The sequence below is a fragment of the Hippoglossus stenolepis genome, chromosome 1 (genome assembly GCF_022539355.2).
Source record: "Hippoglossus stenolepis isolate QCI-W04-F060 chromosome 1, HSTE1.2, whole genome shotgun sequence".
Classification (NCBI taxonomy): domain Eukaryota; kingdom Metazoa; phylum Chordata; class Actinopteri; order Pleuronectiformes; family Pleuronectidae; genus Hippoglossus; species Hippoglossus stenolepis.
The window spans coordinates 2825212-2837448 of record NC_061483.1 but is presented as its reverse complement, the minus strand read 5'-3'; the positions used below and the strand labels follow the sequence as shown (position 1 = coordinate 2837448).

At 41.8% G+C, this 12237-nt stretch overlaps 1 protein-coding gene across 1 annotated transcript in view; it reads left to right on the top strand.

Annotated features, from left to right (window-relative positions):
• Positions 1-7607: 7607 nt before the first annotated feature.
• Positions 7608-12237, top strand: part of LOC124851930 (NACHT, LRR and PYD domains-containing protein 12-like) — a 29239-nt gene continuing 24609 nt past the window's right edge. Inside the window, 5 exon segments of the mRNA XM_047340119.1 lie at positions 7608-7745; positions 8155-8305; positions 8308-8387; positions 8585-8795; positions 8798-10377. Coding sequence (XP_047196075.1) covers positions 7615-7745; positions 8155-8305; positions 8308-8387; positions 8585-8795; positions 8798-10377 — 2153 coding nt within the window. The 5' untranslated portion in view covers positions 7608-7614.

Sequence of the window (12237 nt, the reverse complement as noted above, 5' to 3'; positions counted from 1 at the left end):
TTGAATTTATTCCCATTTTAAATATATTCTTACATCTGCAGTTTCCTCTTTTTAACAAGTTCAGGATGTTGCATCATGTTTACATTGAAGAAAAATAAAGAAATTATACACGTGGTTGAATTATTTCAATATTAACAATAGATGATAGTTATATTATTATACACTGAATCATTTCATTAACTCTTTATGTAAAAACTTTAGCTTCTATTTTCCATTAACATTGATTAACACAAATGAATTTGATTTAATCTAAGAATAAATATTTATTATGACACAAATATTTACTTATTTGACTTATATAACTGATATATGTGACTCACTTACTCACAGATCTCTGTTGAACAGACGTGTTTAAAATGTTCAGAGGAAGAACGGGAAACAGCTGATGTGCCGCACATAGCAGCTTTGTACTCTGTTGTTATTTTATCTGTTGTGTTTTTGCAAAATGCCAGAAATACTTTAGATATGTACACACAGACCTCACATCCCCTGATGGTGTGAACCGTCTCTGCTGCCGCCATATTGAAGAGAGAGGCTGATCACTTCAGATTGTAGAAAATATCATAATTTAAAATGTGTTTTGTGCTGTTTTCAGATGAAACCAGGAAACAGGGAATAAAGAGTTATCATACACAATGCTACATTCTGAATTTACATAGAACAGCTTAGAAACAAATATTACATCAGAAGTATTACTGGTGATATTTCTTCCAATTTAAAGTATGTAAAAGTTTGAAAATCCACATTTGGGTCTTTCTAACAAACCAAACTGCGACAGTCAGACGTCACATTGAATCTGATTGAGGATGAAGCCGACAGACAGATTCACAGCCTCCTCTTTAACAACATGGCCGCTGCGTTGATGTGTGTTGGTGTGAAAATGTCTCAAACGTCGATGGAGCACGTTCACACCGTCTGGTTTCAACTCGTCTGAAGAAGTTCACTGTGCGAGATAAAAGCATGACGCTGCTCAACATTTCATTTTTCTTTTCTCTGAGAAGTTTCCTCCCGAGTTGCTTTTATTTTTAACTTTCAAACTTTCTCCGTCATCCAACTCGTCCATCCATTAAAGCAGCTTCTCAGCTTGTGCATGATCGCCGCCTCAGCACTGACCGTTCTTCTTCTTCTCTCCTCTCTGTCACGCTTCTTCTCTTTCCCGCTGTTTGCTGTGTCGCTACATTTGTCAGATCACGTGTGTTTTCTTGATTTTTTCATGCTCACTCATTCGGACTGATTTTGGGTGCGAACAGGCAAAGAAGATGGAAAGTCGTGTCAGCAATTGACAACTGAACTTTGTGTTTGCATGTTGACAAATTTTACATTTTAAATATGAATCTCGAGTTAACACAAGCAACTAATTGGATTCACACAATTGGAAATTGGAAAGTGTGTGAACTCTCCCAGTTCACACACTTTCCAACTTCATTTCAAAGCTAAAATTACCCACAGTTTATTTGTACAGCATATTTCAACGAGGCAATTCAAAGTACTTTTCATAAGATATAAGAGGCATCATGACGAATTGTCAAAGCAACATTAGGCAATACCAGAAAGAAGCTTTTAAAAAGAAATTAAAGAGAATAAAAAGAAATGAAGAAATATGAAGACTGGATGTTGAGCACAGACCAGTTGAGGACGTCATAATTTAAAGAAATGTGTCCACTCCTCTGGGCGACTTCCAGCCGTGTGACCTTCTGCACTGACGCTCTGTGTCCTGCAGGTGAACATCGTGTCATGTGACGGGAAGTGTCCGTCCGCCAGCATCTACAACTACAACATCAACACGTACGCTCGCTTCTGCAAGTGCTGCCGGGAGACGGGGCTGCAGCGGCGCTCGGTGCAGCTCTACTGCAGCGGCAACGCAACCTGGGTCAGCTACAGCATCCAGGAGCCCACCGACTGCTCCTGCCAGTGGTCCTGAACACACACACACACACAAAGTACGATGTTCTGGTGCCTCTGCTGGCAGGGAGGTCGAACTGCAGCTTCATCTGCAGCAGTCGACACGTGACGACTTTATTGGTCATTTATATTTATAGTTTTGATTTAAAACCGAGAAAGTTTTGGCCTGTAAGATAAAAAATTTAAAAATTAAATGTACAAACTGCACTTGAAGCTGTTTACGTATCATTTTACCATCATCTGTAGTTAAAGATGGACGACATGGCTGCTCCTCAAAAGTGAAGCCAGTTGATCTTGATCGCCCCTTGCTGGCTGGCTGCAGTATAATTCATAAATCTTGCCTCCTCCATGTTAGTAGTTGGGATCAGAGATATTTTGGCTTCATTTTTGATCAACAGGAGGAAGTTGAGACGTCATCCATCTTTATTTTACAGTCCATTGTTCAAAGTTACTGTTCAAACTGCTGTAGCGCCACCTCCCTGTCAGCCTGCACACTCTCCACATCTCCTCCCACTGTGCCTGGTTTTTGTAAATAACTAAATTTCCTAATGTTTGAAAATGTTTTGCAACATCAAACACTTTGAGATTTCCCTCTTATTAAGACAATAAATTGTAAATGTACTGATTACACACATCTTTTAGATAATCAGAGGGAGTCAGGTGAATGAACTGATTTGAATCCAGCAGTATGTGGAGCACTTTATTTATTTATTGGAGTTCGACAGAGCAAAGCTGTTTTTATTTGGTGGAAACATTTGGTCCAAGCGGAGAAGAAACAAACCAAACTTTGATTTGGTTCAATTATCGATGACAGAAAATACAGGGAGAGCACGGTGGAGCGTTATAGATGCATGTTTCTCTGTGGACCAAACTTCTTTCTTCTTTGTTCATATCAAACACTGGATATTTTGAAGTTAAAGAGGATTTGTATTATACAAATGTACATTTGCATTTTCAATAAATATGTTGAAAATTTAAGTTTATTAGATAACAGGATGCTGTGCAATATAGATGATGTTATCCCTGGTTATTATTATTATTATTATTATTATTATTATTATTATTATTATTATTATTATTATTATTATTATTATTATACTCATTGTCAGGTTGTTCTGCTGCCTGGTGGCCAAACATCGGCTGAACAGACAGCAGGTCTTCATTGGACTTTGAACTGGTTGTTTTCAAGAGTGAACTGGTTCAACAGGGAGGAGGAGCCTGAGAACAGGGAAGTGTCAGACTCCATTTTCACTGGGATGAGCAGGAGGAAGAAAAGTGAGCAGGTGAGTGAGAACACAACTTTCTGAAAGTTTTACTGTCACACTCTCACACCTGCTGTTAACATCCGTCTGCTGATCCCCACGACTCTAAGTTTGTCAGTTCACACCTGGTGACAGACGTAGTTTCATGTGATCGGATCCCCAGAGACAGATGTGAACAGCAGCTGTGGAACAAAGAGCCTTCAAAGGACTAATTAACAGAGTTAACTCACAGTTTCATGTTTTATCTTCATCACATCTGTTCATCAAGTGTTTAATAACAGAACGTGTTTTCAGAATCATACGTTACAGTGACCTGAGTGTGTGTGTGTGTGTGTGTGTGTGTGTGTGTGTGTGTGTGTGTGTGTGTTGTGTGTGTGCGTGCGTGTGTGTGTTTCCTTCCTTGGTATTTTGGGGTGTGTTTCTTGAGCAGACTTGTTTGTCCTGATTCCTTTGAATCTAACTCTGAACTAATCATACATTACAGCAGTGGTCACCAACCTGTGGAGAGTCTTCACTGTGGATCCCAGTAAAGCTCTGGACTCACTGGCTGAGGTGTGAGAAACATCGAGCTGCAGAGCCAGGTACACATATATATATATATATATATACAGTATATATATATAAACATAAATCTAAAACAGCTTTACTATATAACAACACTATATATGTCGTTTTTTTACTACTGATTTTGTGTGAGTTTTAAAGTAAATATAAAGTTGAAGAGCTTGTGTTTGACCTTCATTTGGGCACAAAGCCATAGAACTGGGTGGAGATACAGAGTGCTGCTTAAAGCTGCTGACTGATGTGCTATCAGTGTTACTGTCTATGAAGTTCTGTAATTCATTTCCAGCCTTTATCAATCAATCAATCAATCAAATTTTATATGTATAGCCCATATTCACAAATCACAATTTGTCTCATAGGGCTTTAACAAGGTGTGACATCCTCTGCCCTAACCCTCAACAAGAGTAAGGAAAAACTACAAAAAAAACCTTTTAACAGGGTAAAAGAACGTAGAAACCTCAGAGAGCCACATGCGAGGATCCCTCTCCCAGGACGGACAGAAGTTCAATAGATGTCAAGTGTAAAGGAGAACATCACCAAGATAAGGGTTTTAGCAGCATTGATAAGAATAAACAATTTGAAGCATAACTGGAGGTCAATGAATTGATAGATTATTGTCAGTAATGGTCGAGGATCCGAGGAGAAATTACATTTTATGACATCTTTATGACATTAACATTAGATGTTGACTTTCCTTCTCCTAGTGGCAGGGTGTTGCAGGACACAGGAACTTCATGAGCTTGTATTTCACTTTAATGTAGTTCATTTATCAAAAATACTTTTTTATTCAATGTTTGTTTATGGCTTTACATGTTTATTGGTGGATTTACGAATGACATAAACCAGTATTACATGAAAGGGAACTGTAGTATTGTACTTGTACAATAGTACATCTCCTACATACTCTGAGACATATAAGCTGCCTTTACTCCATCCTCGGGCTGGTACCCTAAAAAAATATCATTTTATAAATTTAATTTCTAACCCCTACTTTGTAACAAGGTAAATCTTTAAACTATCTATCCTCCAAATAAATATTTAATTTCATAGGATAAAGCTACTTAAAGGATCAAAGTATTGAAGTATGTGTGGTTATCCTCCGCTAACACTCCCAGTATATCCGTATCAGTCAGTGAAGTAAAGTAGATGCAGATAGTCTGTGGTACTGGGAGCACTTTGCTCCTACGGGTCAGGTTGGTTCTGTTCGGCTCCAGCAGCTGACAAAGGTTCATCCTCTGAGGAGAATCTAGATCCTTCATGAACTCATCAGAGGAGCTCAAAGGATCTTGTGGGTCTCTGAAGACCCTGGTCCTCCTCAGAGACTCTAACAATCCACACCAGCTCCACTGATCCTCTAACATTAATGTTGCATCACTTCCTGTGTGAGCTTCAAAATAAAAGTTCAGCGTTTCTGTTGACTGAAGCCGTTGATTTGTAAAAAAAAAAAGTTTTATTGTGAAATATTTGCAAGATCGAATAAATATGAATTGAAATTAATCTTTTGGAATATTTATGCTTGTGCATTAAGCCTTTAACAGAAATTACAAATCAAACTAGGGCTACGTTGTAGCACTGAACGGGCCTCAGCACACGCAACTCGGGACCTGTTGCGGTTGGTGGAGTGGGCTATCGGTGAGCTGGCACACGGCTCCGCGTTGCATGCGTTTTGCGCACTGCGGGAAGGATAAACGCTTCACTTCCTGCGTTTGTCACGCGAAGTCGATCCTTTCCTACTAATTGTGCATTACGGTCCACGCTATCAATTGCAGATCACATGGTGAACATTTTACGTAAATCGAATGATAGTTGTTAAACAAAGCTTACTTCCTGTTGCCAGTAGGTGGCACATCACTATTATGACATACAGACTCATAGATCTGTTCAAGTAGGGGCTCTGATGTAGCGTGAGCAATTTGGACAATGTTATAACAACTTAATTTTCACACTGATCAGTAGGTGGTGGTATGACCCTGCACTAATATTAATATATGGAGCTGTTCAGGTCAGGATTGTGATCATAGATCAGAATTCGGGGGCCTTTTGGATAATGCAGACAGGATTTACAAAGTACTTCCTGTTTCATGGCGAATCAGTAGGTGGTGCTATGGCCTTGAGGAAATATTGACACATAGAGCTGTTCAGCCTTGGACTCTGATCATGAGACAGAAGTTTGGTAGTGATAGGACTATGCACACTGGAGTTATGACAACTTCGTCTCCTTTGGCGAAGGTTGAACCTTCGCCGCACCTCAATGTTTACACGGTTTGAGGAAATTTCACAATTCTTACCATGGTCCAATGACTTGTCTCAGCTCATTTGAGCTGTATATTGTTAAGCAGCCAGGAGCAGTGCATCAAAGTATAAAACATGTCACTTCCTGTCGCCAGCAGGGGGGGGCCTTTGATGATGAGTCAATATTGACACATGGATCTGATTAGGGTGGGACTGTGAATGTGTGAATGAGTTATAATAAATCCCTCTTTTTTGGCGAATCATCAAAATTCTACGCCACGCCACAGTCACACCGTGTGATGAAATCATATATACTGAGGTAGTTTATATCTTGTTGTCTGATGAAATCCTGGGACAAGTTCGTCAAAGTAAAAATGTAGAAAATGGCAAAAATGGCCACCAAAGCCAAAATGGCGGGCTTCCTGTTTGGTCCAGCATATCTATCCAAGAGACTTTTTTGTTTGTTATGAAAAGACACATGTCCCTACCGATTTTTGTAAATGTCGGCCAATCGTAGTGCCGGGGCTGCACTTTAGGGGGCGCTATTCAGTTATTTTGCCACGCCCATTCCTTAAAACCATATGAATGTCTGCGGGGGGGGCTGTTGCTACACAAATGTAGTTTGAGGGAGGTTGAACCTTGAACACCGAAGTTACAGCAATTTCGTGTGTCACGACCAGTCGATGAACTTTGACGCCACGCCACTATTATGGCGTTTGATGAAAACTCACAGTAATCTTATGCCTACATTATCAATGTCTTGAGACCCTTTTGACAGAGTTTGACATGGTTGCGGTCAGTGGATGAGGATGAATACATCAAGTGTAAGACATGCAAAAAACAAGACATTTCCTGTAGCCACCAGGGGGCGTTGTGATTTTAAGTCATGATTTCTGGACTCTTGTCTTACTTTTCTAGTTTGGACTCATTTGGACCATGTATGTCCAAGATACAGAACCTCGTGTTTTGATGGCGTGTAACCAAACTTTCACGCCACGCCACGGTCACACGGTGTGACGAAAAATCGATCTTTGAGGTAGTTTATATCTCCATCTTGTTTAGATGACACTCACCTCAATATGAAGTTGATCTGATGAAAGCCCTACAACAAGTTCGTCAAAGTAAAAATGTGAAAAATTGCCAAAATGGCCACTAAATCCAAAATGGTCGACTTCCTGTTGCATTTTTCATAATGGTCCTTGAGAATTTTTTGTGCGTCTGAACATGATACACCTGTGTATCGATTTTTCGTGAAGATCGGTCAAAGTGAACTCAGGGGCTGTGTATAGGTGGCGCTGTTGAGCCATTTTGCCACGCCCATTTCGAATTACTCCAGAATACGTAAATTTCTCTGACTTTTGAATTTTCTGCAAACTTTGGTGATTATTTGAGAATGTTAAAGCCTTCAAAAAGCCAATTCATTTGGCAGAGAAGAAGAAGAAGAAGAATCCTTACAATTTCAAGAGGGTTCAGGTTCCGTTCAGTACTCTGGCCCTAATAAATACAATATTATTATATCAGGGTTACGTTTGGAATCAAAAAGTCAGTGTGTGTGTCTGCGTGTCCTTGCTTGGTATTTTTGGGTGTGTTTCTTGAACAGACTTGTTTGTCCTGATTCCTTTGGGCTCACAGTGTTTTTCCTCTCAGACTGAAGATGAGTTGTTATGAGGAGGAAGTGGAGGACAGAGCAGAGTCTCCAGGGTTCAGCTGTGTGTCTCTGAAGAGTGACCAGTCCAAAGATTATCCTCTAAACTTCAGTAATGAACCTGGACCCTCACACACAAAGTAAGAGACTGTTTCTACTGTGACCTGCTCTGAAGAGGATTTAGTTTCCTCTAGTGTGGCCCCTGCATTAGGACACAGCTTCATTGAAGTTGGTGACTAATCTCTCAGAATCACTCAAAGAGCTCAGACCTCCACCAAGAACCAACACGCTCCTTATGAAACCACTTTGAAATTCACTAGAGACTCATTTTTATTTGGATTTGCACCAAATTCCACACCTCCCCCAGATCTGGTTGACAGACCACATCCTTCCACCAAGTTTACTGGTAATCTGTTCAGTGGTGTTTTATAATCCCACTAACGAACAAACCAACACACAAACATACTGGGTGAAAACAAAACCTCCTTGACAGAAGTAATGACAACCTGTGACATGTGACATGTGAGTTATCAGGAAATGTCTTCACAGAGAGAGGAAGAGGAGTCATGTTTCTGAGGAGGAGCAGTCGTCCTGCTGTGCTTCGTGTCAGGACGTCCTGAAGGATCCAGTCTCCACCAGCTGTGGACACTGGTTCTGCAGACAGTGCATCACCTCATACTGGGACCAGTCTGGTTCTTCAGAGACTCCTCCTGTCCCCAGTGTGGAAAAAGATCCAGAACAGGAGCTGGAGCTCAGACAGCCGGTCAGAGCAGCACTGTACATGTGTCTGCTGATGTCTTCACTTCTGACATCAGCACATGTGGTTTTATTTTGTTCCTTCATACAGCATCAACATTTAACATCGTTATAAAAGCACAAAGTTAAAAGCTTTTATTTTCTGTAGTTTTTCTGGATCTGATGAAAACAATCAGCAGATTCTCAGATTCTCTGTCTCTGACATTGTTTCTTGTCTTTCAGCAGATCGTGGTCTGCAGGAGGTTTTAGATGAACATAAGCTCAGTGTGAGGAGGAGATGTGAACATGTGACTGAAGGAACTGATGAAACAGGAAGTAGAACCCTCCTCAACAGGATCTACACTGAGCTCTACATCACAGAAGGACATAGGGAAGAGGTTAATACTCAACATGAGGTGAGGCAGCTTGAGACGGCTTCCAAGATGAAGAGCCTCACGACACTCCCATCAAGTGCCACGACATCTTTAAAGCCTCAACTGACCAGCAGAGCAGCATCAGAGTCGTCCTGACCAACGGCGTCGCTGGCGTTGGAAAAACCTTCTCGGTGCAGAAGTTCACTCTGGACTGGGCAGAGGGTTTAGAAAACCAAGATGTGGGTCTGCTGACTGTGCTTTCGTTCAGGGAGCTGAACCTGGTGAAAGACCAGCAGCACAGTCTTCTCACGCTGCTCCGTGTTTTCCATCCAACGTTACAGAAGCTCACGGCAGAGACGCTCGCTGTCTGTAAACCTTTGTTCATCTTTGACGGCCTGGATGAAAGCAGACCTTCTCTGGACTTCAACCACAGGAAGCTTGTGTCTGATGTCACACAGAGGTCATCAGTCAACGTGCTGCTGACAAACCTCATCCAGGGGAATCTGCTTCCCTCGGCTCTCGTCTGGATAACCTCCAGACCTGCGGCGGCCAATCAGATCCCTCCTGCATGTGTTGACAGGGTCACAGAAGTACGAGGCTTCACTGACGCCCAGAAGGAGGAGTACTTCAGGAGGAGATTCAGTGATGAAGAGCTGTGCAGCAGAATCATCTCACACATCAAGACGTCCAGGAGCCTCCACATCATGTGTCAAATCCCAGTCTTCTGCTGGATCAGTGCTACAGTTCTGGAGCACATGTTGACCACAGACCAGAGAGGAGAGCTGCCCAAGACCCTGACTGACCTGTACTCACACTTCCTGATGGTTCAGACAAAGAGGAAGAACAACAAGTACGGTGAGGGACATGAGACGACTCCACAGCAGCTGACGAGGGCTGACAGGGACGTTCTCCTGAAGCTGGGGAGGCTGGCGCTTAAACATCTGGAGGAAGGAAACATCATGTTCTACCAAGAAGACCTGGAGCGGTGTGGTCTTAATGTCACAGAGGCCTCAGTGTACTCAGGAGTTTGTACTGAGATCTTCAAAAGAGAGTGTGTGATCTTCCAGAAATCAGTCTACTGCTTTGTTCATCTGAGCGTTCAGGAGTTTCTGGCTGCAGTCTACATGTTCCACTGTTACACACACATAGAAGAACTCAACAACTTCTTGGGAACATATGAGAACACAGACAGTACCTTCTCCCTGGATGACCTCCTGAAGAGAACCATGAAGAAATCCCTCACCAGTGAAAATGGTCATCTGGACCTGTTTGTTCGCTTCCTTCACGGCCTCAGTCTGGAGTCCATCCAAAGAGTCTTAGGAGGCCGGCTGGGTCGGACAGAGAACAATCCAGAGATCATCCAGAGAGTCATCAACAACCTGAAGGAGATGGAGAGTGATGACATTTCTCCTGACAGAAGCATCAACATCTTCCACTGTCTGATTGAGATGAACGACCACTCAGTTCATCAGCAGATGCAACAGTTCCTGACGCCAAAGAACAAATCAAAGGAGAAACTCTCTGGGATCCACTGCTCAGCTCTGGCCTACATGCTGCAGATGTCAGAGGAGGTTCTGGATGAGTTGGACCTGGAGAACTTCAACACATCAGACCAGGGTCGACTGAGACTGATCCCAGCTGTGAGGAACTGCAGGAAGGCTCTGTGAGTCCAGACATGATCAATAACATGTTCAATCAGTGGAGATGAGTCGTTCTTCAAATACACTCAGTGTTAAATGGTTCTCATTGTTTTGGGCAGCATGGTGTTGCAGTGGTCAACACTGTTAGTGCAGCCTTTCTGTGAGGAGGATGTTCTCCTGGTGTCTGCAGGGTTTTCTCTGGGTTCTCCAGCTTCCTCCACAAACCCAAAGACATGTAGATCGGAGTTAGGTTGATTGGAGACTGGCCCTGAGACCGCTAAAGGATAAGTGGCTACTGGCTGAGGTGTGTGTGTGTGTGTGTGTGTGTGTGTGTGTGTGTGTGTGTGTGTGTGTGTGTGTGTGTGTGTGTGTGTATGTGTGTGTGTGTGTGTGTGTGTGTGTGTGTGTGTGTGTGTCTGTGTGTGTGTGTGTGTATGTATTTATACGTCTGTATACTTAATTATATGTATACATTTGGTTTGTTCTCATTTACATATAAGAGCAACTAGATCAGATGTGGAGAGATGACTGTTTGCCATATATTTATTTATATATATAAGGGCTGTCAAAATTAACGCGTAACGCAGGATGATTAATTTGTGGAATTAACGTGTTAATTATTTTAACGCATGCGCAGAATGAGCCGCTCCATGAACCCCCACTCACTCGCTCAGAGCGACACACGCAGTGAGATCAGAGCTCGTTCACGTGAAGCAGCCGCTCAGTGACTTTGTAGAAGTGAAACACAGAGTTTCTCTGGTCTCAGCTGCTCAGTGATCAGCTGCTTCATGATCAGAGCAGAAGCTGCAGCTGGTTTGTACCGAGCTGGAGTTTCTGTGTCCTCCTCCACTCGGCTCTCACTGGAACTAATAAACACTCATCACTAGTTATCAGGACCTGATCAGCACATGAAGTCACTTAGTGTTGGTTTGATTCCACAGTTTATGAGGCTGCATTTAAACATCATGAAAATGACTCGTCAACATGTTGTGCTCAGTACAACACGAGACGCTCACAGTCAGGACTCAGTGTTAAAATGAGCGACACGCAGACATGATCCGACTCCATCGATTCAGAACCAAACACATGACCGGACGTTTGTCACCTGAATCATCCCAATAAAAAATGAACTGTGAACGTGAACTAGTTCATTTTCATCTGCATGAACTGAACTTGGAACTCGTTCTTTTTAAGTGTGAACTGGCTCAACACTGCTTCTGCAGATGGGCTCAGATTCAGATTTCACATTCACATTTAATTGTGTAAAGGTTTGGTTGTTTGTTTGATTTAAAAAAGAAAAGAAAAAAGTTTTATTCAACCATCCTATATTTGCTAAAAAAAAAGAGCAAAGCCTAAGAAGCCCCGATTGTTTAAGATAAAGGTTCTTTGAGTTTTATAAAGAAATTTAATGTTCTAAATAACATCATCCTATGTTTGCTCAGAGGCAAAGCAAAGAGACAGCCACATTTAATTATGGTGTGGTATGTTTTAGTTTGATTTTATTATATTTTTCAATCTTAATAACTATCATTTGGACTTGTCATCAATTAAAAAACAAATGTTAAATGTATATATCAGTCTTCTGTCAATTATCTTTCTGTTCCCACAACAATATACAGAGATAAAGGGGATTTTTCAGGCATTTAGAAACGGTGATTAATCAGATTAATAACAGCTTCTCTGTGTTTAGGATGAGAATCACTGACTGTTCCTTTAAACTGAAGAAGCAGAAATGGAAATATCGTTTATTCTTCTTTCTGGTCAAACTAGAATTACCACCCTGCGTTTGTACGCCACCACCAACCAGTGCAGTGTCAGTCCCTCCAGGTTCCTGACATGTTGCATTCACAATAATATGAGGTCACTGTAACCTTTGACCTTTG